Here is a 26,062-nt window from a genome sequence, read left to right on the forward strand (position 1 = left end):
GAATTTTATTGATAATTGAATTTGTTTTATTTCTGTTGTAGTGATGAGCCTGGAAACCAAATCAAAAGTCATCTCAAAGGATGTGAAAATGAGTTTTGGTGTACTGGATGAATTCCTTAATGGTATTAAGTATTGACTGTATAAGATGAAAAGAAAAGAAGCAGGTGCCAACTAGCAAAGTTGGTAAAACCTTTGGGTGATGATACCAGAGGTGAAAGGGGCAGACAGTAAAGTAAGTTCAGATTTTAAACCTGAGTTTGAGCAGTATGTACAAAAGAATTTTATTTCATTTTGGAAGTGTCTTGTAAATTGGTAGGGGGATTACTTGGACCTCTCTGACGCCAAATCGAGCAGCGTACGGAAGAATTGTTGAGGATACATTGGAGGTTGCTCAGAAAGTGCCTGAAAGGTTGAAAAGAAAATATTTGAAATGATAAAGATGGTATTCAAGGGAAATGTCATTTTGAACTGAAGACTGTTATCTACCTGATGAATTAACACCGTAGAGGGAGTCATTCCTGGTACTGTGTTAACTTCAATAATTAACACCTGCAAATAATTCAAAATAACCGTGGCAAGTTACATGTAATGTCTAGGCAGTAACAAAGAACATGACGCAGTTAGACAAACCAGAAAGAGTACGACTCTTTGAATCCCATCCATAGCGGGAAGACGATATGTGGATACTTCAAGAAGGTAAATAGTTGTATCATACTATTATGCAGTTCTACAGCGAGGTGGCCCGATTACTGGAAGAAAATGTATGAGACAAGGGCCATTGTACTGACCCGTCAAATGGGTCAGACTTATTTTTCACGCAATCTCAGTCATAGGTGCCCAGGTGGGTCTTAGGCGCCATCTGATATAAGATATTCACATGTGGACAAAAGATAGCAACTCAGCACAGCCTTTCAACCTAATGCACGTTTGTCGAAAGACAAAATCAAAATACTTTTCTTTCCTAAATCCTAATGCTGCACTGTAAAGGTTCTCAATAGACTGGTCATACATGTCCAGTATAAGTAAATGAGGAAATGGTAGTCTCAACGTCTACTCCTATACCAACAAAATTCGCAAAGAAACACAGTAACGTTAATATTACATCTGAAAGTGAACGTACCTCCCCGCTGTCAGCATTTACAAATGCATCAATTCGTGAGAATCCTTCTAGTCCGAGAGTGTTTGCAATAAGTTCTATTCTCTGTTTACATCTTTCTAGGGCTTCATTACTGGTACAAGAGAAGAAAAAACAAAGCTGGGATGTGAGTAGACATGAATAATATAATTTTTAACTTGAAATTTCCAAAGGAGTATCAGGAATAGTTGAACAAGTTGCTAACAGTCGAGCTCCTATTTTCTCTCTAAAAAAAAAGGATGTGTTTGGCAAAAAGTTCAAGAAATGTTAATAAGGGGCCTTCTCAAGAAACAATCACGCATGATTAGAATCATGTGGAGTCTACCTGCTCAGGCTCAAATCCCACCACATTTTATCAGGTTAACAGTTGGAAAATTTTCTGATTATTTTCACCAGGCACTTGTTTCAGCATTTAAACCGACAGACTTTTCTGTTTAAATATTAAATTAAAAAGAAATTATGGACAAGGAATTCAATTTCCATAAAATCAAGGGTTTTCTTGATGAACCTCATAATTGAGGATGGCGGCGGAGTTAGATTGATGCCAGTTCCACCTGTAAAATCAAGTATCAGCAGACTTTAAGGCACATAGAACAAAACCAAATTTACATAATTGATATAATTAGACCATTCGCAACAAAATTTCTTTTTATAAATTCTAAATGCCTCTTTCATAGATCTTCAAAAGATATTACTTCACAACATTCATAATTAACAAAAAGACGCCAATCAGCCTACTCCAGTTTTAGCACATGCAAGCTGAGGTGAGGATACATTCCCCCCTTAGTTGAGTACTTCTAGAATTAAAAAAAAATACTTCCATTTTATTGTGGGGGAGACAAGGATGAAACTCCTAATATGTTCAAAGACATATTTGTGAAGGTATAAAGATCTGTCAAAGTTTCTGAAGCCCGAGCTTAATCCTATCATCTAATGGGTGCCACTATCACGCCAACATTTTCTTTTCTCTGCTTCTTCTTCTCTCCTTTTCATAGACTAACAAGCAATATGTAAGTAGGCGACAATGATTTTGGTTTCAAATCCATCAGAAACGAAGGTAATACAACTAAGGCATCAGTTTAACATGTGCAATCAGTAACCAACATTCATAAAGTAGTACCTTGAAATTTCTCCTCAAGAGATAAAATGTCACCAGATTCCTTAACAGTGACACTGGGACTTAGAGATTGCATAGCTCCACGTTTCCCAATAACACCAACAGTAATTTCAACCCATCTACTGTTTCCTTTCCATATGAGGTGGTGTGAATTTTCACTTGGTGATTTCGATGAAATGATTATCTCATCAGTTTCAACAAAAGGTTCAAATATTAGCAGCTCTGGAGGAGGATTTGGCAACTCAATGACTCCATGTGCCTAAGAATTTGTTTTTGGAGGAGAAATAAAATCGTTCAGAATCAATAGAGAAAAATTACCATTTTTATTTTCACATAACATCAGTCCTTCAAGATATTATAGACAAAATAAGTGTCTTCCTATATACAATACACAGCTCAAATCAACAAGCATTCACATAACTGATCTCTACATTATGATGTAGGAATAATGCATGTAAAATCAATGTGCTCTAAACTATTTCAGCGTACGATTATCGGATTTTGATCATAAACATAAAAAATGCTAACAAAGTCAACACTTAATCCATATGTGACCTCACAGAGAATGCATGTGTAGATTTGAGGACTAAACTTCTTTGTTTGTTTTCACACATAAGATGAATTATTCCAGTTACTAAACAGTTAAATTGTTGCGCCAAACTACTGTTATCAAAAACAGAAAGTTGGAGCCTAATGTGTATTAAAGGAAAGCTGTATTCTGTGAAGACAGATGACTGGAGACCTAATAGAAAGTCAGGTTTAATTGATCTAAAAATAAAAAAGCTGTTGACACCTTTGATAGACTGTTCGAAGGAATCCGTAGAAGACAATCCCTCAAAGCATTTGCATACACCGCAAGGTCTACCGGGGAGCTGCAAAAACAGCACGGTCATCACCAGAAGAGTTGAGCTACAACAGCATCAGTAAAATGTCATAATTATATACGTTGGTCATACCATAATCTCGCAACTCCAGTAGAGCATCCATCTCGAGCTGGTTTCACACATAATGTTTCACACTGCAGGTTTTTGGTCAACTCAAGCCAAATATCCAGTGTGGGCATACTCAGGAGCTCATCTTTGCTTCGAACTTCTTTGTTTATTGTAAGCACCCCAAGATCTTGTAGCTACATATAGAAGAGTGGAATCAATTAATTGAGGGAAGGAGAAATCATTTCAGTTACATAACATGGAGAGGGATATAAGCACAAAAGTACAAGTATCAGTAAACTAAGAACAATTAACTCACTTGGTTCATTATGATATTTAAAAATTAAAACTCAAAACGTGAAACTGTTTTGTGTCGTTCCATGAGAGTGAAAGTTTATATCCCCTGTCTTTTGCAGTAAGTAGTATCCAAAAGAATATACAATTGCCGAAACATGGATGATTCTCGCGATTGGATCAAATACATGGTCATGCCATTAGCAGGCAAATTGGGGATATCATCTGGTTTGGGAAGAACGGGCCTTGAAAAACTCTTTTGGGGAAATACATGAAAATAATAGTGAGGAGTGCCGGATTGAGAAAATGATGGGGCTGGGTTTAGACAATTATCAGTCTAACATGGAGGTGGAACATGAAGATGATCATGTAGACTATAGTATGTGTTCGCTAGCAATGACATATCTGCTAGTGATAGGGATGACAATTGGGATTTCTTATCAACATTCAGAATGTAGTTTGTTGAGTCTTTGTAATGGGGGTGGGTGGGTTAACTAAGGAGTTCTTTATAACGGGCATTAGGACTTGGGATGTGTGTGGTCCTCCAGTGTACAGCTGGTGTATCATGTAAGTGAGTTTCTCTCTCACATTGTATCCTCTTTACATCCTAATCAATAAATTTAACCTATCAAAAAAATAAGTAGTATCCAAAAATATTCAGAGAATATCAACATAGTGCATTATAAATTTGGTGCTTCTACAGCCTTATATGTTATCCTACATGGGTTCTTTAAATTTGACTACGCAACTGTACAGCCTTGTTTTTAAAGTTTACTATAATATAAAGAATATATGTTTTAGCATATTCAACTTAACTGGGGAAAAAGGTGATGCAGTGTGATCACTTCTTGGTGGTGTACACCCCAAGTAATTATCAAAATGTTAAGATCAAATGCTATATTCCTCTATACTAACAAAACAGATAGACACGTCCAATATTTTTAGCAGACGTTTATATCATGCATTGTCATCTATAAGGATTGGAGTACAAGGTATTTAGTTATCATACATGACTAAGTGCAAGAGATGTGTCCACTTTGTCCATACACGTCTTGGAAGCAAATACACCAGGACCTGCAACATGAACAGAGCTAACCGATTGATTACGAGGCCCTACGTTATGGTGTTGCTGAAATAAGTCTGAGGAATATAAACCTGTGAAAGGAACTCCTTCAGCCTCAAGCAAAGACTGAATGGTACCATCCTCACCAATTCCTCCATGTACTGTTGAGAATAATTGCCAAAAAAACTTTAAAACTATGAAATGTTGAGTTCGTACAAAGACAACTGTCAGATTTCCTCTAGCTCGAATGATCCAGGGAAAATTTAAGAGATATCAAAGTAATCAAACCCGAGCACTAATAAAGAGCAGTTGAAAGATGAACAAAAAAAGTATAAATTTAAAAATTTACTGACCCCAAAATCATACTCTCTTGAAAAATTTCTAACCACATTGTATAGTTAGAAAGGGAACTAACAAAAATGATAGCCAAAAGAAATAGAACATTTAGAGGATTATGTGAGAGATATACGATCGTATTTAGAAATGTCTTTACTAGGGTTTGTCTTAGGTATTGTGTCATTAATAGCAGTAAATGATTCAGAAACTAAACCTGCAATGAACACCGTTGCTTCAATTTCCTTAACATGTTTGATCCATTGCCCCAGAGAAAACTTCACAGGTGGAACATCGAATATATCAAACCCCGTAAACCAACTATGTTCACTCAGGCCTTCCACTAGATCAGCCATCACCTGTTTCCGTAATTGAGATGTCAATGTAGCTCTAGCTGGCTCTAGAGCCTCTGCACAAGCAGCGAGAACTTCCTCCGTAGTATGTCGTAGAACAAGAGAATAACTGCAAAATCCCAAAGAAGATATCTTACAAGTGGAAATAAGTACTTTTGAACCTTTTCAGATACTCTAAATGTAGAGAGATATAAGAATTAGTGTTCTACGATATGAGTTTTTAGCCTTACATAGAATAGGTAGGAGTGTTAGTAAGTGTTTAGTCTTTATTTAAGGAGAGTGGGTCCCATGTAATCATCAACTTTTGCTAAGGAGAGTGAGTCCCATGTAATCGTTAAATTTTGCTATTATCAATACGACTCTAGATTTCTACTTGGTATCGGAGCAGGCTATTGTGTTTGGCCCAAATGGACCCTTTTACTACACGTCAGCCATGTGTTGTCCACGTGTTAGGCTCATATAATGCCACACATGACTAAGCATGTTGAGATGTTTTTTATAGTCCCACATGGGATGTGTGAAGCCTTGCATTAGAGTTTAAATGTTCCTGGGCCTCTCCACATATCACCAATTGGTTTTAAGTTGGATGCTCATGATGCTTAACATGGTATCGGAGCCAGGTTTCAGACCTAGGGCTTCACGTTTTCTAGTGGCCAGATTCTGGCGTTAGTCCCCACCTAGAGTAGGTGAAGCGTTAGTATGTGTTTAGACTTTATTTAAGGAGAGTGATATCTACTATAAACAAATGAAAATCATGATTATCAATATATAATTGGCGCTTACGGTAAAGACCAAACGGTTTTAGAGAAGACGTTATAGTCCTTATCTTCTTGCATATTTGAGGAATATCCGTTTGGAGGGCCAAGCAAACATGGAGTTACTTCAAGCTGCAGCAAAAATAAACTTCAACCAGTTAGGAAACAACACCAAAGCTTTCACAAACGTCTTGGACTCGTTTCCTTCCATTTTCTGCCTTAAATGAGTAAGTATTGAAATTCATAATAGAATATGTCCAATTAGAATGAATGAGGAATGCAAATAAATGTACTTGGATATGTAATTACACCTTGGGAAGTTGCCTAGAGTCATAACATATATACGATCCTAGGGACCCTCTACTCATTTCCATTTGGTTTTGAGTTCAATGCGCCAATTTTAAGAAACAATTTTAATGAAAAGAGAACGTTCTCAAATTATGTTAAAAGCCATTATGTGAACACAGGAGGCCATACAGGCAATCAGCGTATTGCATATCAATTGTTACTGTTAAATGAATTTGAGAATAGGAGAAAAAAAGTAACATGAATAATAGAATTGACAAGATACAAAATGATTTAGTAATATCAGGCTTACATCATCGAAGGCTTGCAAGTTTAACCAAACATTTGTTCCACTCATTAAGGATACTTGGCGCTCTGAAGTTTCTCCTCCAAAGATAACAAAAACCTTTTTAGCATCTTTCGTTTTTGGAATGATTGGCGTGGACTTTAGTCTTGTAGCTAGTGCATTTGATGCATTACTATATGGAGCAAGCACAGGAAACCGCAAGCAAGCACGTTGTATAATAGTTCTGAGGATGTTAGAGTGGGAGAACCCAACCTGAATGCCAAAAAAAAGACCTTGAGATGCACATCAACAATAAAAGTTAAAGAAACAAATAAATAAAAAATAAATGCCAATTATAATCTCAGAAATCAAGCACAAGTATGTTCAGTGAGAATGTTAGACTACGAATCCTGAGTAAGTGTATCTTTCACTGGAGAACAAAAAAAAAATCTCATCACAGATTGACAGCAGAAACTAATGTGTATCCTTCAGAGCTTCCAAACTATAATTTTCAACTAAGACTAGCATATAGATGAGCTCAACTGCATGAAACATATATTTATATTAGACTGCTGGTTCATACGACCGGTATTCTCAAACCCTGTTTTAAGAAAAATAGAATTTGCAATGCTATGTACTTGTTGTTTATGCCCAGTTTAGGTTAAGATTGGGGAAAGTGTCTAAATTTACTCATAATTATTCAGTGACTAGTGATTATCAGACCCCCACATGTGATATGGCATCCAAAGTTAACACTCTGATATAGGGAAAGAAAATGAAATGCTCGTTGTGGGCACAACTTGTAACGTGATACTCACAACTTCTTTTATGCCTTTGTACGATCCATCTCATTGGGAACTGCTTTTCGGATACAAGCACAAGGCTAATAAGAAATTAAGTCTAACAATACTTTATCATCACAACTCAAAAAGTGGCTGTCAAGAGCAACCATCACAAATGCAGATTGATTTTTGACCCGTGAAATTTCAAAAACTTCACTGACATTTTCACTGTTGCATTGGCAGATTACATTTTTTTACCAAATTATAAAATTAATGCCAACCAGACTTCAACACTGTAAATATCGACCACGGTGTTTGAGTGCCTATCCCTGGAAAAGACGACAGAAACCATAATATTCAAGGGCATTTTGTTCTATGGAGACTACTATGATAATATGCAGATATCATATGGAAGACACAGTGGGCGCTACTTCTAACTAAGATTACTTAATTGGTGATGAAAGAAAAGGCACCTTTGAAGCTTGCTGAAACAGAAAGCTGGTCTGCTCCATACCACTAATCTATTCCAGATGAGAGAAAAACAATTTGACACATAAGTACTGGAAGAAACTTGTGCAGAAATAACCAACAAATGAACAGTGTCACTAATCTTACCAGATTGATGTCCGTAAAAAGGATGGTACCCGATTCACACTTTCCAAACTTGTCATCATTACCTGTACATGAAGATGCATGATTTGAAGATGGCAGAAACCAACCATCCACCCGAGCAAAATCACGTAGGCCAAACCTTTGAAACAATAGAGACGCTCCTCTTCTTATATGTTCAATTACTTCAGTAGGAAAACGAGGTGGAGTGTGATATGCCACCTATGAAAGAAAAAAGTACAAAAGACGTTTTTTATGGAAGATAAATAGGAAGAAAAATCACACATGAGTGGGGATCTAGATTGCCAAGAAATTCGACTCATGATTTTAAACGGCTGATGGGCCCAAATGGAGAAAGTCAACGACTGATTTTCGGTGAGGATGTTCATGTTGTCATGGAGATCACCTTAAGTTTCTCATTCCGGTGTCTCTGCACCTTAACAGAAAACTGTAACAAAGTTATACGAGACGAGTTCACATTGACATAATAGGTTTCGAGACTTTGGAATGACCACTATCGCTTTAAAAGATGCTCATTGGCCCCTTGAGTCAGAATGCTAAACTTAGGTGACAGAAAATTTCCCGTTGAGAAATTAACATCCTCACCAAAAATCAGCAATTTGCTCATTTCCATGTAGAGTCAATAACAAAGATGTGGAGTATTCATGGTTTCTTTGTGCTCCTCTGCGCAACTGAGACTTGAGAGGAAATGTTGTCATTTTTACATCTTTAAGTATATGATATGAATAGATTATTGGCAACTTCTAGGACCATGAGATAAAAATGAGCAATTGCACGCAAAAAGTCAATTGATTACGGAAAAAAGGAAAATAGCAAGAAGAACTTGACGTCTCAAAGAGATTAAATTCCCTTTCTACATTAGACTTCAGAGTTCAGATGAATGCATGTATGTGTTCATCGGGTAAAATAAAAGAGGATGTGGACATGGTCGCTTATAAGTTAGGCAAATTAAAAGTAGATGTCAGCATATGCATACCTGTTGAGTCGGAAGATACTTCCTTCGGTAGTTAAAAATTGCATCCTCCTCCCTAACATTGTCATGGAAATGAAGCTCCACCTGGTCATTGATTCTATAAATTAAGTACCATTCTATGGCAACAGTTTGTACTATTCCAAGAACCATTTTCTGTAAAACCACTAAGCAACTTTAACAAAATTGTAATGTCTGTATAATTGTAAAAGTTGCTTTAGTATAAGGTCCAACCTAAAGACAAATTTAACCTTTCTACCAAACACTTACAAACTTCTACTAAATAATTACATATTTGAACTGTTGTGTGTACGCTTGCATAAGAGCTCTTCGATGTTTGCTGGTCATAACGTTCTTCAAATCTACTTGTTCATTTGTACTCTCATAAGTCATAACAGTAAAGGCTATATTTAGAAATTATAATTATAAAAATAATAGTGGTAAAATTTATAGTAGACTACAATAATGAGGACGGCAATGATAATGAGGACGGCAATGAAGATGATAACAAGAAGGAAACATCAACAGAAAACTTCTCTATTTGATTTTCCTCACCACTTCTCTCAATGACTATCCTCTATTTTCATTTCAATACTTCATATAAATGATAATGTACACACCTCAGTTGGGAGGAGAACTACAGGATGGAATTCAAAACCAGATCCAACATCAAGAACAATGGCTGTAAATTCGCTGCCTCCTTCAAGAAATACTTCAACAACGACTTTGTCATCGATCCCCTGACAACAATAAGATAAACCAGCACTGTAAAACAAGTGAGTAAGATTGTTAATTAAAATCACCAGGTGACACCTTAACCATTTGCCAAAGTCCTACATACCGCTGAAATGATATCATTGGCTTTCTTAATGGAGTCATCGACCCCGTATGCAACAGTAACACCAATGCTTGATCCAGCCCTTGCTGGTTTTACCTGAAATTACGTAAGGAAAGACAAAGGATGGGGTGCTATGAATAATTTTCTCCTGATACGTCTACAAGGTTCAAACTACAGCCAGAAAGCATCCCTTACCACAACTTTCCCCTTGTCACTGTTAATTTGATTGCTTTGAAACCAATCAATTAATTCAGATTTAATCATTGTCCCTCCCTGAACAACATATAGAAAGAAATTAGCAGAGCCAGAGGTAACCAATGACTCTGAATTTTCAACTGAACCATAATAATTACATCCTTAAGTTCCAAAAGGAAACAAAAAATATCATATCCAAACATTTCCAAAACTGGAACAAAATATGATCGAGAACCCAGTAGTCAGACTATTGAATCAGACGCCCATATGTAAAGGAAGAACAGCATACAAGTTCAAAATGTGTGCTGGAGGACGAAGTGGTTAACAGCAGACTATAAATACAACACTGTGAAATTTATCAACAAAGAGAGCCGCATTGGTATGTTCAATAAATTTAATAATCTACTAACAGCAACAATTTTAAAGGAAAAGCTTGAAACTCCTTACAAATACGAACTTGATACTTATAATGATAGAGTTATAATTCTCACCAAAACAAGCTGTTCTTCAGCAGGCAAACCGATAACGTAGACTCTTAAACGACATTGGAGACGTACTTACACATGATAACTGATATGACATAAAAACATACAAGGATGCTCAAAAGGCATCTAAACAAATCTACGTCTATTATTTGTTGTTTGTGGTCCAAAAGCGATATATATGACAGATTCTAGATTCAACACACCTAACCAATATAGCAAAACAACTAATTAAAGATGCATTTTGATTTCGCACCTGCACTAGAAAATTAGGTACTGTAACAAATCCTTGTTTCTTGAGTTCCAGGGAAGCCTCGAACTGCCAGTTTTGTAAAAGAGAAGAGTTAACAATGAATCTGCAAGAATGAAAAGTTACCGCAAAACCATCGTAAACTATTTGAAATGGAGAACAACTGAAAACGTCTTGAAATTAACAAAAAAAGGTTCACATTGCTTCAGAATAGATAATAATTGTGACTTCTAAATCCAGAAAGGTGGTGAATGCTAAAAGTGCACTGTAAACATCTTTCTGCACATAGAATTCTTTACTAGAGAAGTACATAATTCTATTTGATTTTTTTTTCTTTTGTCAATTTTCTTCTATGGTTGAAAGGAGTTCTAATTTTTCTCATCGGTTCTAATTTTTCTCTAGTATTTGATAAAAATATTATGCCTCTGTCCCTTACTAACATAATACCTTCCTGTTAGGAAAAAGAAGATTTAACTGAAACAATTATTGTTACAGCCTTCACCTTATCAAAAGCCCTGCAGCATTCTTGCGATGGTGTGCCAACAAACGGAATGTTTGCTTTCTCCAACAGCTCCTGAAATCCAAAATGTGCAAAGTCTTTTAAGTTAGTATTAGCTCAGAAGCATCAAAATACCATCTCAAATGCATTGAGCTCAAACCTGAATGCCACCATCTTCACCAAAGCGACCATGTATAACAGGGAATACGATATCCACGGAAGAAGCAAGGTGTTCTGTGAATTCAGCTAAGGACTGGAAACTCTGTGCAAGACTGCAATGCCAATAGGAAATATTAATATAATCATCTAGTCTACATAAGTTCGATAAAAGGGCCAATAACTGCAAGTTTGATCGCTTACCTTTCAAGTTTGAAGTCAAAATCTGCAGGAGTATTTGAGTATACCTATAGTAGTGGATATGGAAAAATCAGATGCAAAGTAAGAAATATCGTCTAGGATAAACAATGAGAATATAGAAGCCAATCCTTAACACAGTCACAACACTCACTGTACTTATCGACTACTTGTTATTACTTAATATAATACTCAAATTCATAATCTACTTGGTACAACAATTATCAATTACAATCAATAATAATCAACTGACCTGTGCAGAAGATATCGCAAAAGCGTTAAGATTGCAATCAATGTAGTAACATCTCACATCTAAACCATCCCCCTTCATCATACCAAAATATAAAAAATATCAGTGATCAACAAATCAAATATATCACAACAATTACATTAAAAAACAAAAAATTTAATTAATTAAGTACCTGAATATGATCAAGAACAGATCTTGCAGAGTTTAAAGAGATACCACGTTCAGCAGAAGGTCCACCGCATACAAGACCAACTCTCAAAACCTTATCTTTCACACTCCCCTTCTGTTCCACTCTCACTTCAGTCTTCACACACCTAATCAAAGTTCTCAAACTCCTTTTATATAACAATTTGTTTGAAACAATGTTTGGAAAAGAGATAAAAGATTGCTTGGAAGAAATGACAGGTGGCAGTTTGTAATCATTGTGGGAAGTGAGTCTACTGGTGTTGGGAAGTAAAGAAGAAGAAGAAGCCATTTTGAAGAAAGTGTTTTGAGATGGAGAGAAAGTGAAGTGAGTTTGGGAGTTATTTGAAGGAAGACGACGAAAATAAAAACAGTTTTTTCTGGTATAAACAAATGATCAAAGACGGCAGGCACCTGCTATTTTTGGCTTGTTTAAGTCGAGTGTTCATGACTGTGTTTGTTTTGTCGTTACTTTAGTCTATTCGCTGCTCAGGGGACTATGTTAGCTATGTGGTGGGTAAAATAAAAATATAAGGAAAAATTTATATGGAGATGCGGGGTATCGATCCCCGTACCTCTCGCATGCTAAGCGAGCGCTCTACCATCTGAGCTACATCCCCATAATATGATAACTATTACAGAAGGATGATGATATTGGAATTAGGTTGTGATTTTAGGTAATGATCTTTGTGATATATGAAAACTAGTTAATGCCCGTGCCATATGGCACTCAAGACACATTGTATTTAAACAACACCCCAAGAGACAATTTTCATGGCAGTAATGAATCCATGTTATAAGCTTATAAAGATAGGGATATGTAAAATGCACTACTCATTTCCAGCAGTTTTATACTTCATATCCATGTCATCGAAACACTCAACACTCAAGTGGGTTTATGACAATTCTATGTATTTCATTTCTCACAAACCAACTTGTTGCACTTATCGCTTACAACACCTTAATTAAATCAAGGCATATCAGAGTGAGAAACAAATAAGGGGAGAAAGCCTTGAATTAAGAGCATAAACCCAAGAGTCTAAACGCTATTATAGGCAAATATATTGAAGAGAAAAATGGAATTCAAAGAACTATCAATAAATATACTCGTGTTTTGAAAGAGGGACCTTTGAAATAAAGGGATACACATATGAATCCAACACATTATCCATGGATGTTTTGTTTATGTTACAATAAACATTTATTGTAACGCCACCTCAAGATCAAATAAATATTACACAAAGATTAATAAGACAATTTTTAAATCATCATCTTTAATTTCTCACTCACCTTTTCTCATTAGTATTATTAATGTCCTGGGCATACGATATTTGTGGTACAATTTTTGCATATATTGTTTTTGAAGAAACACATCTTGACATGGCCACATAGAATTGTCTATGACTAAAATTTGGTGTTCTCAAATCAATGTCTCACTGAATGTCCATTCGATTTACTAATTGTCATGGCATAAGCTAGTCGAATGGGGAATTGTTGCCTTGATATATAGTTTGAAAGAAAAACTCCAAATGTGAGGGATCCAAATATATTATTTTTGGGATAAATACTGGATTTATAGCTTTCTCACCAGCAGTCCATAGTTTGGCTTGAAGGACTTTACTCCCACAATGAAACATCATAAGTCGTGGTCCATCTTAAAGGTACTCATCGAATTTTTTTGACACGCTTTAGATTGAAAGAAAATGTCATCTTCGAAAAATAAAGTTGCATGATGGACTAATATATAGATTTTCAACCAATGTAGGGTGAAGACCTTAGTCACCATAACATGAAAAAGGATGGAGAGCTTAGAGTGGGATAGGCATGTAATCTAAAGTGCTTTCCAAGCTATGCTATCAATATCGGCCGATTAATCAGATATCGCTTATAAACCGATAAATTTTTACCGATTGAGTGAGTGATTAATTGGCGAATGACCATTTCTCACTAAACCAAAAAAATAAATCACTTTTCCAAAAATATAATTAAAATTAACAAATTGTTGGATTCTTAAACTGGATTTATAATAAAAAGGCATAATCAACAAACAAAGCTAAGAGTTTACTTATTTTATCATCCTTAACAAAAGTTAAATAAACAAATTATTGTATTATCCCAATATATTATCTCTTATCTCCTCTTATTTATTTAAATATTTAATATAATTGTTGGGTTTGATATCTCTCAGTAAAGATTGAGTTGGTTAAATGTGATTGGATCGCTAATAACTATTTAGAAATATTTGATATTATTATACTATTATAAATTTTGAAAAGGGCCAAATATATACATTCGGTATATCTGATTAATTGCATATCACCCTCGACCTATTAGCTCCAAAACCAATTTTAACCGCCTTTTAGCTTTCAAAAGCCTCTTATATAATATATAAAATATATTTAGTTATTTTTGTATTGATGATATAGATTTTTTTCTATTAAATGACATATTTGTTAAGAAAATTGGAAAAAGGTTCATTAATTCAATAATAACCAAAGTCTAATTTGCCTCCTTCAAAATAGTACCACGTGCCAGAAACAAAATAGTTACCAAAAAAAAAAAAAAATAACGAGAGCCAACTTTTTAACTTTAGTTGGGAACAAAAATCAAAAGGCTTTACTTTACTTTATTCTCCTATTTATTCTATTTTTTAGCCTCCATCTCAAAAACCAAAGGTGAACCAACCGACCGAAAAATCTCAAAGCTTCAAACTTAAAATGAAAACTAAATATACCAAAATAACAGGAGATTCAACCCTCGAGCTACCACCTTGTACCAACCGCACGCAGTATACAAATTTGAATTTATTTTCAAAAACATGCAAGAAAAATCAGCGCACAATAGCCGTTTGATCTTGTTCAAACAAATATGAGCCGTCCTTTGTATGTTATTTTGTCTTTTAGTGGAAAAAAAAAACCTTATCTTATTATATAGATTACCAAACCAAAAAAATATCTTCTTTTATATTAAACATTTATAATCTCACTAAAATTAGTTAGCAATTTTTATGCAAATTTGACAGCTACAAAGAAAAGGAAAAGGGAAGGTAAGGAAAGTGTAATGGAAGGTAATGAAATAGCACAAAGGCAATAACTTAGCATGATATTTATCAAAAAAAAAAACAATATAATTTTTTTTTAAACAAACAGACAAAAAAAAAAAAAAACACATTAATTTAAACTAGCTAGCTCATAAAATATTGTGAAAAATATATGTGGTATAACTTTGTGGATTTTTGTGGGCAGAAAATCACTTATTGGTATGTGTTCATATTTTTTTACTATTTTTTTTTTTGGAGTGTTGTAATATAAATTGTCTAAATTTTGTGGAGAAGTTATGAGCCTATCATAAATCATCTCCAACTGTTATGTTTCAAACTACTGATTAATAGAAACAGACTTGTAAATAACAAGAAAAAGGGGAATCGAGAAATAAATCACATCAACTATTTGATTTTTGTTTTTGCTTAGTAATATACAATAATTTATACTTTCATTTTATCTAATGCAAGGTTTACTCCCAGCAAAAGATAACGCTTGTCATGATGATTATTTACCCATTTCAATTATCTACCCACGCCTTTCTACTACAATCAGGAAGTCCGACTATTATAATCAGTTTGCGATTTGGTTTGATTCCAAAAATATAACCCAATACATTGTTTTTCTTGCAAAAATGCATATTCAAAAGAAAGTGTATTTGAATTGAAGGTTCTAAACTCTTTGAAAAAATGTTGAAATTTTTCGTAAAATTGATTTGAAAACAAAAAAACACAATCAAATTATTGGTCTTAAATAGCTATTTTCTTATGGGGTGAAGATCTTATAGGTATAGACACGTTGACACCAATGTGGTAGAAGTGAAATTCATACGTGAAGAAAATAAAGTTTTTATCTAATTAACCTTTCTAACTCTTTTAAAGTTTAGCACATGTTCTACAATGTTTTTTCAACATTATAATAGAGAGTCAAAATTGGAGATAAAAATTGTATCTGTGATTTTGATACATTAAATTGTTTTTTATACTAATCTTAAAATAATGTTTTCTTATTTATAAAAAAATTTTCTAAATCTATCTACAAATTTCTCTTTTGCAAAACTCTTTTAAGTTATCAAGAAGTAGGAAATATAAGAACCGGCCCGTTATATGAACTCCACTTATACGAACTTCAAACAAACTCCACTATGGAAACCAATGAATTATAAGCTGATTTTTGGTGGAGATGTTAGTCCCACAATATAGGTCATCATTAGAAGAAAAAATCAGCACATTCGAAGATGTCTAGACGTATATCAAAATTTGTTTGCAATGTTATAAAATTATCCAACGGTCTAGATTTTTCAAATTTCAAAACAACTTTTGACAAGGTTAAACATTTCGTTTGGGCTGATTTTTTTGTAAGAATATTCTCTATTATGAGAAAACTATCTTCACCAAAAAAGTTCCTCAGTTCATCTTATTAATCCATTTTTGGTGGTAGAGTTTATTTGGAGTTCATATAAAGTGGAGTTCATATAACTAGATGAATGAATTTTAACTCAAAAAAATTTGTCTTTTGTGCAATACATCCTCAATCCTTGGTTTGAGTGGACGAGGGGTGTGGATTAGTGCATAGTGAGTGCATTTGACTTTTGGTGCATTGAGGAAAATGCCCATAAAATAACAGAAAAAAAAACTGTAAAGAGGTGTTTCTAAATATCCGTTTTAAAGCCCAACAAATGCTCAAGATTTAAGCCCAATTAAAGGAGTTCGAGGACCCGGCCCAATGTCTAGCAAAAACCCTCATTTTACTACCGAAAATACCCTCAACAAAAACAAGCAAAAACCCCAACACTCTTAACTCTCTTCTCTCACTCCCATCAACCATGTTTCGCTCCATCCTCAAATCCGCCATTTCTTCTTCTAAAGCCCATTTATTAATCCCAACAACAACAACAGCAGCCCATTTCTCATCAAAAAAAGCTTCGAAATCAAAATCAACGGTATCTAAAAACCAACTCAAACAGAAAACTAAAAAAACATCTAAAAAAAAATCAGCCCAAAGTGCTGCTACTCAAAATGAAGAAAGCATTGTTGATGATTTCAAAGACATGGGTATTGATCTTGATGAAGATTCACGTACACGTCATCTTGCTGAAGAGATCAATGATAAGTCTCTTGATGTTGGGCCTAATGGTCGTCCTCTTTTTATTGACACTAGGCCTATTTCTCAACTTGGAAGGAAACATACTTGCTTTTACTTGGAGTACAGGTACTTTTTTGTCAATTTTAGAATTGCCCATCTTGTTTTTCAGCAGTTTTTGTTGGTAAAAATGCAGAATAAGCTGCAAATTTACGCCCCCCGAGATTCCCCAAGTTACTAGTTTGGAAGCTTTTAGCTAAATTTTGTATCTTTGGGCTTTTGTAGTTTGGATGATTTGAATGCGGTTTTACCAGAAGGATTGCCTGATGGAATGACAAAGGAGTTTGATGAGGTGAAACGTAATGGGTTACTAGTTCGACAGAGTTTCTTGGATCTTCGTGATAATTTTAGGCGCATTGTTGATCCACCGTTGAAAACGTCTGATGGTAAAGGTGAGTGTTTGTTTGGTTTACACGGTATATACATTAGGGATATACTGTGTCAACTAGGTTATTTTCACCTATAGATTAATCTACCACTTGTTTTACGTTGATTGGTTGATTTGTTATATAAATTAGTTTATAGAAAGAAAATGTGAAGAAGACTGACCTTGGATTAATTTGTTAAGATTGAAATGTTAGATTGATGACACTGCTAAACAATGGTCTATATGAATAACTTTACTCAGGAAGCTCATCAAATTGATCTGTATTTGTTGGATAACACTAAGTATATAAATGTATTTAAGATTTTGAAGCACAATCAATCAACATAGAGTTCATTTGTGTAGAACTTTGTATCTTTTGTTCTTTAGGAATTAGTAGGGTGATCTGGTAAAAAGAACAGAGATTAAGTATGAAGTTGATTAAAAAGCTGTCATCGCCAGGTCCTAAAGTTAAGAAGCAGATCGTGCTGGATGGCCCAGTCAGCTGCGGAAAGAGTATTGCACTTGCTATGCTTGTTCAGTGGGCTCGTGAAGAAGGATGGCTGGTTTTTTATGTTCCAAAAGGTAAATCATGGACTCATGGAGGATTCTTCTATCATAACCCCCAGACTGAGCTATGGGATACTCCTGTTCAAGCTGCTGAAATCCTTAAGGTACGATTTGAGAGCTCTTCTTCCAGACTTAGCTATAAATTTAACTTCAAATATGATTCATAGATTGCTTTGTTTTATCATTTATACAAATCCGTTGCTTTGAATTTGATTTATGTTTTTCTTTTATTGAAGTGTGTGATTTCCTGGAGTCGTGTTATGTTTCTTTTATTCATAACTGAATGGTAGTTGTAAGTGTTGCTGCTTGGTGTAGTACAAGTCTGTACATTTCAATTGTTGTCTTTAATCATTGATCATAAAACAACCCATTGCTTTTGAGTTTGATTTACCTTTTAGTTGAAGTTGGCAATTTCTTGGAATTTTATCATCTTTTATCAATTATAAGTCATAACTGATCGGTATTTGTAAATTTTCTGGTTGATGATGTACTACAAGTCTATATATGAATATGGAGTGACACCTAAGGAGCCTGGCGCTCCTCAAAACCGTATCCTTAAGTGCTTGACCATGCTATACTGTCCATAATCTGTTCTCCTATCTTTTTAAGCTTTTAGGAAGGTGAGGGCTGAGAAAGTAAATCATGGATATTGTAAATGGTTGAGAAGTAATACATCCTTGAATACTTAGAAGCCCCATTTTTATTATTTTTTATTGTTTTATGATATTTGATGCGGGTATAGTGGGATACCTTCTTCATCTCAGAAAAAACATGCTGTTGAATCTTCCCTGTGGTTGTGGTCTGATATGACTTTATTTTCTCTTGACTTGGTCCCCAGGATTTCCTGAAATACAATGAGTCTCGTTTACAACAATTACCCTGCCAAATCTTTGATCCAATTCCATTGGGAGAAGGTGCTGGTGCTGGATGGATGAGAGGGGTTGACTCTATGGTGATGCCTGAAGGATCTACGTTGTATGACTTGATTCAAACAGGGATTACTCACACACATGCTGCTGTAGGAGTAGTAGTTCGCTTGAGAAAAGAGTTATCTCACGTGAAAGATATTCCTGTGCTTTTTGCAATTGATCAGGTTAGATAAAATCATAAAACCTATAAGCTTCAGGTGTTCAGAGAGACGTTATATTTTCTGCATCTACATGATTATTTATCTTCTTTTCTGAATTTTCAGTATAATAGTTGGTTTACGTTCAGCGATTTTGGAGAACCAATAACTGTCCGTTCTACCCGGCCAATTCATGCTAAAGAAATAGCAACTGTAAGTTTACTAATTTTGACTGCTTTTGTGCTGACTGTTATAAAAATGAGTTGTTTTCTATAAATATGCTATTGAATTCCTATCTTCACATAAATTCAATGAGCACGCTTAGTTGTGTGGCTCTGGAAAACTATCTTGGATGGTATTGGTACATACTAAATAGTAACTACTTAGCTGTAGGACTCTGCTATCTTGTTGTGCCTCAATGTTGCTACTTTCCGTTTACTTTTACAGTAACACAGCCTTGGTTAGTTTCTTGGAAGATTAGGGCTCTATTTGACTCCTTCTCGATCATAGTTACTATTATTAGCTAACCTGTAGAATTTTTCCAAAGTTGACTGTTATAGTATGTTTAAGCATTCCCCTATTCTCCTGTAGTTGTAGTTGCATATGGATGTTGAATATGCACCAAATCGGGTCAATTAGCTTGTTAAACAAGAGAACTTTTAGTAAGTACTTCTGTTGAAGATCAATGTGTTCAAAGGTATTAATATTTTCTCCCCTTTGTAGGTAAGTGCGTTTAGATCCATGATGCACAGTGAGATGATGGTGGGAGCTTTTTCTCATTCAACAGCAGTGGGCAACCACGCAAAGACTTGCCAGATGTTCCATTAAATGCTCAGATTGACTTTCCTCGTTACAGTTTAGATGAAGCAGCAGTGGTTTGCCACTATTATGTTAGGTAAGTTGACTATTTTTCAGGATTTTGATGCTATGATCAGTTAGCTTTCATAATGCCGTATAGATTGTTTCTTTTCTGTATGATTATATTTTTCTTAAATAGAAAATGTGAGTTTAATGGGAAAGTGTTTGCAATTCAGATGATACTGAAATATAATTAAATGAATGATATACATGATTTCATTTTTGATTTGTGAATATAGTAAAAAATCTGTTAATAGTACAAGAACATGCTCATAGAACGAATAACTATCTGATAACAAAAGCTTTTTTCTTTTCTTTTTGTCTTTTTTTTTAAAAAAAAATGATAGATAGCGTCATAGCGCTAAAGTTATGTTTAAAGACGTAGTAATGTAATGCATAAAGAGTAGATACTATGACTTTTATTATTCTTTTGACGCAACTGTACATGTTGAAAGTTCATACATATATTTTGACATGGATCTCTAGATCTGCTAGTGTTACTTACAATAAATGGAAAGATGGGACTGCACTCTATATAGTTGTGGGACTCATGTATTCGTCATAGAAGATTTGTTAGTTGCTGATGAAGGTTTCTCAATAAGAAGAATTTGAATATGTAGAGAGTTCAGAGACGGTAGAATGTAGGAAGATTAACTATATTAATGTTCAAGTCCCTTAGCTCCTTAAGATATTTCATATAGATGTCACTGTGAAGATAGATGAATTGATTTACATATAGGAAATGTCAAAGAGTGATATCCTCCTGAAGTTGGGCATGGGTTGGAATGAACAGTGGATGCATAATTTTCTGCAAACCCGTTTTCATATTTGAAGATTCCATTACTTGATGAACTTTTACCCGCTGGTGCTGATATCGTTGACGAGAGAAAAGCTTCTTGTCAAAATGATCAGTCTGTTAGGGAAAGTGCAATAGACGGAAACCACTTTTACAATTTTTTTTTGAGGAGAGGTTCTTACAATATAATTAAGGAGTATCATTTTATATTTTATAAACCTATCTGTAGTGTTCACCATTTGGGAATTTCCTCTCCTTTTCCATCCTCTTTATAAGACCTATGCATGAACATAACGGGTCATGGAGTGGTAGGTTTTGGATTTAATTAAGTTTCTGACCATACTAGCATGCTGCCAGACAGAAATCTGAGGTTGCTAAGAAAATACAGATTAGTTATTCTGTTAGCGCTCTTTGTTTGTATTCTAACATCCTCAGTGGTCCTTTTTTGAGTTATTATATATGTGCATTTCCATCCTTCTAGTACCAACAGGAGGATCCACCTTTACCAAACTGCTTTCCCCACTACGGGCTACATGACCTTTAGAATAAGTTTTTATCTAAGAAGTGTGTTTCAAAACTTGGTATGATTAATTTTTCTCCCAATACATAGCAGTTGCTACATGAACTTGTGCCCACTGTACTTTTGTGCAGGCAAAGATTGATACGTCGCGAAGCATTCTCGGATGAAAAATGGAAGAAGATATATTATTTGTCCAATGGAAATGGGACTGAAATGAGGTGGTTGGCTCCTTTTATAAGGTGATGGGGGTTTGTAAGGAGATGTCAACATTTGACTGAGGCTCGGTGATAATGATTCTCCTGGCAAGATTGATTTCATTTAATGAGATTCAACTTTACCGAGCAAAAAAAAAGATTGATTTCATTTGTCTTCTCATATACTACTGGGTGATCTCTGTCTTCCAGTCTTGATGAGTTAGTGGCAGCTTACCATTGGAAAAGAATGGGGTGCATTGTTCTTCCTCCAACTATCTTATTGTTCAAAAACGATAAGCCAGACAGACATATATATTTGATTGTTCTGCAACTTGTTTCGTATCGTCTTTCGGAAGTCCAAGAATCTTCAAAATAAATTAAGACCACCGTTTTTGTTTTTTCCTTTTCTTTATCTTTCTGACTACAATTGGGAGAGCTAATGGTTATTGCAAATTTGCAACACCTACCAGCGCTCAAATTTTGTTCTCAATGTTATCTTTTTGCCAAGTATGTATCTTATGGAAATTGGACCCTGTAATTTCAGTTGCACATTTTTCATTTAGTGAACTTGAAATTTGGATGTAGTTGAGTGCTAGAATGTGAATTATGCAGCTTTTGTCATATTTTAAATCTTGATTGTCTTTTCTCCTTGTATAGAAATATTTTCATGACCTCGAACTTCCATTTGGCCAATTGGTACTATCAAAATTTCTAATAACCAGATTAACGAGCAATATATATAAAGTAATGGCTATAAGGTGATCAAATGTCAAAGGAAAACGTTGGATCAACTTGTAGCAAAATCGTGTTGATCTGACATAAAGAACATCAGGCAATGCTGCAATACTAACATTTGGTTTTCCTATTTACGTATGCATAAATGGTAAGTTGATGGTCTACAACCTAGCCAGACAATGAGATGGACGAACTATAATTTTGAGATAAGACCCCTTATTAGGAGTGGTAGACACCGAATCCCAACTTCACAGTTTCACCACACAGATGGGCAACTTTTGAAGTCATATAGGGCCACTGGTTTGGAATGAACACGGTATGAAGGTGTCACGTCAAGCATTTTAGTGGAATTGTGATCTGATGCAAATGGTGATTCAAAAGAGACCGATTCAAAATGCACCTTGGTTCTTTTGGATACTTGGGATGGTCCCGGTTTTCATAACGAAAAAGTTACGGCCCAGTTTTGTTTTGTGGAACTAAATCCCCTTAACACCTCATTCCGTGGACCAAACACAGCCTATAATTTGTACGCAAGTCAAATTGACCCACTTCATATGCCTAGGGCGTTCTGAGTGCCCTTTTTTTCCTCTCAATCTTTCTTAAGTTGCTTCTACGCAGGATTGTATGTACATGGGTGGAGACTCAGTTACCTTTGCTTCATTTCTATTCAATCCAAGTTGGACCAGATCTTGTAACTAAAATTACGAGTAATTCGTATCAATGTAGCATCATATGATTCATTTCTTTCAGACAGAATAATAGATACATAACCTTCCTATTGTCTTTTTCATTTCATAATTATTATGGTCAAGTCTAAAAGATAAGTATCAACCAAAACTTTGTAAAACCAACTATTCCCCAACAAGTGAAATAAATGATACTTCCATTTCAATGAACTATTAGTGTACAGACCAGAATGGCATGTTATCAAACATAGATTTATGCACACAAATCCAAGCAATATTTCGACTAAACCCAAAAGGCCAAAACCCACCAAAATACAATGTAATAGAGATAATAATAAAGACCCACAATGACAACTCTGACTTGAATAGTTACCAAAAAAAAACTCTGACTTGAATAAAAGTAATTAGTAAACAAATAACCGGGATATAGTCCAAGAGATCTTCATTTAAGTAAGATCATCCTCCTCTAATTCTCTGGCCCTCAGTGCTTCCTTTGCTCTCAAGAGAAGTGTGGTCTTCCAGGCATCCTACGCAGATATTGCAAGAAGAAGAAAAATGGGGGCAACTTAGGAACAAGGATATTGTTAATAAAATGCGCAGAGATTGTACTTGTGAGACGTGTACAGTTTAAACGTTCACAAGGAAAGTATACATGACTTCTACTGTAAAGAACAAGTTAGAAGACAGAATTCAGAAGTAGACCGGTCGATGTTGAGTCAAATGAAAATAGCAGATATCATGAAAGCTCTAAGTGTCGAAAATGAATCAAAAATTGTTGTTCTCAAGGAGCGGAAAGGTTTTGAGTGATGAAGTTGCAATTTTAAAATGTGAGAAATTGGAATTGTCAAAAACAAGTTTCTTGGTGAGGGATTAGAGGAGACTACAAGGTACTATTGGAAGAGAATGCATTTTTGAAGAAGGAGTTAGATGAATGTCATGAGAGGGTGGAAAATTTTAGAGTAGGGTGTGAAGAGAAGGATGATATAATTAGAAGCATGCGGTTGAAATTAAGAAATGCAGGGTGTTGCGTGAAGCATCGGCAAGTGTTGGACTTTGGAAATCAAGAGATTCTCGAGAAAGGGAAAAATTGCAGCGGTGTCAGTTATTATACTATGTATTATAGGAAGTTGGAAGATGTATCTCCGTCGGATCTATTAGGTGTTCCAGTTCCATTGGAGGATAACATTATGCACAACTTCTTGAGTGAAGTTTTATTCTTTATTGTTATGATGATGTGAGGTTAGGTTCGATTTTTCTTTCTTTCAATTATGTTTCTTTTTCCAATTTGTATTCATGATATTTGGTTTTATCTATTTTTATCCAGATTGGTAATCGTAATAGGTTGGTCAAAATATATAATAGTTGTGTAACCCCAGTTTTGAGGTAGGTCGGCAAAATAGATATAAGTATTAAGGATAACGTAATTGGGGTGTAAATATAATATAATAATAACGTAATGAAATTTGGGGTGTCGCCCGCCCCATAGTGTAATGATAATGTAATGAAATTTGGGGTGTCGCCATAAGTGTAATGATAACGTAATGAAATTTTGGGTGTGCCATAAAATGCATAGTGTAATGATAACGCAATGAAATTTGAAATTTGGTGTAATGATAACGTAATGAAATTTGGGGTGTCGCCCCCATAGTGTAATGATAACGTAATGAAATTTGGGGTGTCGCCCAATGAGTGTAATGATAACGTAATGAAATTTGGGGTTATCGCCCCCATAGTTTAATGATAACATAATGAAATTTGGGGAATCGCCCCCCCATAGTGTAATGATAACGTAATGAAATTTTGGGGTGTCCAGCCCCCATAGTGTAATGATAGCGTAATGAAATTTGGGGTGTAAGCCCCCATAGTGTAATGATAACGTAATGAAATTTGGGATATTTGATCTCTAGTTAAAAGCGAAAGATGGATCGAATTTTATTGAATTATAAAATGATTACAATGAATGAAAAACAAACATTCAACGATAAAACTTTTTCAAATGAAAAGCATTCCATGGCTTGGCAAATTTTTCTCGTGATTCGACGAAGGAAATAAGACCCTTTGGATCTTTGGTCTATCAATAATGAACGGTCCTTCCCAATTCTCGACTGACTTCCCGATTCAATGAGCTTCCTGTTTCGCGGCTAAATACCCGATCTTACGGTTCAAAACTCTTGAGGCAAAGCTTTTATCATATTTGCGTTTCATGGCTGCACGATATTTTATTAGACATTGTAAAGCTTCTTCTCGAAAGTGTTATCAATTGAGTCCGCCACCAAAGTTAGAAGCGGCATCATTGTTACCAGTTTGTCTTTTATACGTCCTTGTAGTTGGTGCAATTAATTCACGGGAGGACGGACATCCATGCCATAAGCTAGATTGAAAGGGGAAAGATTGGTAGAATGCTTTGGAGTGGTGCGATAAGCCCAAAGTAATTCTTGCAACTCTTTAACCCAATTTCCTTTTGCTTCATTAAGCTTCTTCTTCAAAGTCGAGAGAATCGCCTTATTGGTTGTTTCGCTTGTCCATTTGCTTGTGGATAATATGGGCGGAGAAATTATGCTGAATTTTTAGTGGGCGAAAATTTGTAAATTTCTTCCACATCGAATTGTTTACCGTTGTCGAGACGATGTTAGATGGAATTCCAAAGCGACAAACGATGTCTTTCCATAAGAAACGCCGTACATCCGCTTTGAGATGTTGACAAGCGGTTGAGCTTCTACCCATTTAGTGAAATAATCACTTAACCAATAAAAATCGTTACACTTCCGGGAGCCTTTGGTAGGGTCCCACAATATCCAAGCCCCATTTCTCGCCAGGGCTTAGAATTGGGTGGAGTTCCGTTTTGGAAGTTTGCCCATATTTGCATGTTTTTGACATGGTATGCATTTTTAGGCAAATTCTCATTGAGTGTCTTTGCATGCTAGGCCACCAAAGATCCTTGAGTCATGGCTTTATGTGCAAGACTACGTCCCCATAATGGTTTCCACAAAGTCCGTGTATCTCTTTTGAGAACTAGATGACCTTGATCTTTGGAAAGACATCCGAAAAAAGAGGACTGAAATTATTTGCTTTCCTATAAAGTAGGAGATTTCCTTTAGAATTTGGAA

General features: G+C 35.2%; 2 protein-coding genes and 1 non-coding gene across 4 annotated transcripts; 1 reads left to right on the forward strand and 2 right to left on the reverse strand.

Moving 5' to 3' along the window:
• Positions 1 to 81: 81 nt before the first annotated feature.
• LOC147483575 (D-alanine-D-alanine ligase family) lies at positions 82 to 12,412 on the reverse strand. Of its 2 annotated transcripts, none has more exons than XM_086576129.1 (24): positions 11,973 to 12,412; positions 11,804 to 11,875; positions 11,557 to 11,600; positions 11,357 to 11,468; positions 11,200 to 11,271; positions 10,704 to 10,766; positions 9,966 to 10,043; positions 9,774 to 9,866; positions 9,553 to 9,672; positions 8,939 to 9,019; positions 7,948 to 8,163; positions 7,806 to 7,853; positions 6,578 to 6,823; positions 6,008 to 6,111; positions 5,089 to 5,333; positions 4,631 to 4,699; positions 4,485 to 4,549; positions 3,209 to 3,378; positions 3,046 to 3,124; positions 2,256 to 2,511; positions 1,644 to 1,689; positions 1,121 to 1,229; positions 487 to 549; positions 82 to 402 (listed from the first exon to the last, which is right to left on the reverse strand). In XM_086576129.1, exons 1-24 carry the CDS (start codon positions 12,273 to 12,275, stop codon positions 322 to 324), a joined length of 2,835 nt encoding a protein of 944 aa, XP_086432255.1. In that variant the 5' UTR covers positions 12,276 to 12,412; the 3' UTR covers positions 82 to 321. The 2 variants fall into 2 exon arrangements, with proteins under 2 accessions (XP_086432255.1, XP_086432256.1); XM_086576130.1 differs by having other exon boundaries at positions 10,704 to 10,803; positions 11,973 to 12,297.
• Positions 12,413 to 12,530: 118 nt separating this feature from the next.
• Positions 12,531 to 12,603, reverse strand: TRNAA-AGC (transfer RNA alanine (anticodon AGC)). The gene has a single exon. It is a non-coding gene; the product is annotated as a tRNA-Ala (tRNA).
• A 4,195-nt stretch (positions 12,604 to 16,798) lies between these two features.
• LOC147483577 (uncharacterized) lies at positions 16,799 to 22,188 on the forward strand. The gene is given in 8 exon segments (XM_086580915.1): positions 16,799 to 17,235; positions 17,392 to 17,558; positions 17,993 to 18,204; positions 18,939 to 19,193; positions 19,293 to 19,379; positions 19,890 to 19,962; positions 19,965 to 20,061; positions 21,472 to 22,188. Coding segments are annotated over 8 exon segments (1,389 nt in total). The 5' UTR covers positions 16,799 to 16,849; the 3' UTR covers positions 21,584 to 22,188.
• The last annotated feature ends 3,874 nt before the right edge of the window (positions 22,189 to 26,062 follow it).

The sequence above is a fragment of the Coptis chinensis genome, chromosome 8, assembly GCF_015680905.1.
Source record: "Coptis chinensis isolate HL-2020 chromosome 8, ASM1568090v1, whole genome shotgun sequence".
Taxonomy (NCBI): Eukaryota; Viridiplantae; Streptophyta; class Magnoliopsida; order Ranunculales; family Ranunculaceae; genus Coptis; species Coptis chinensis.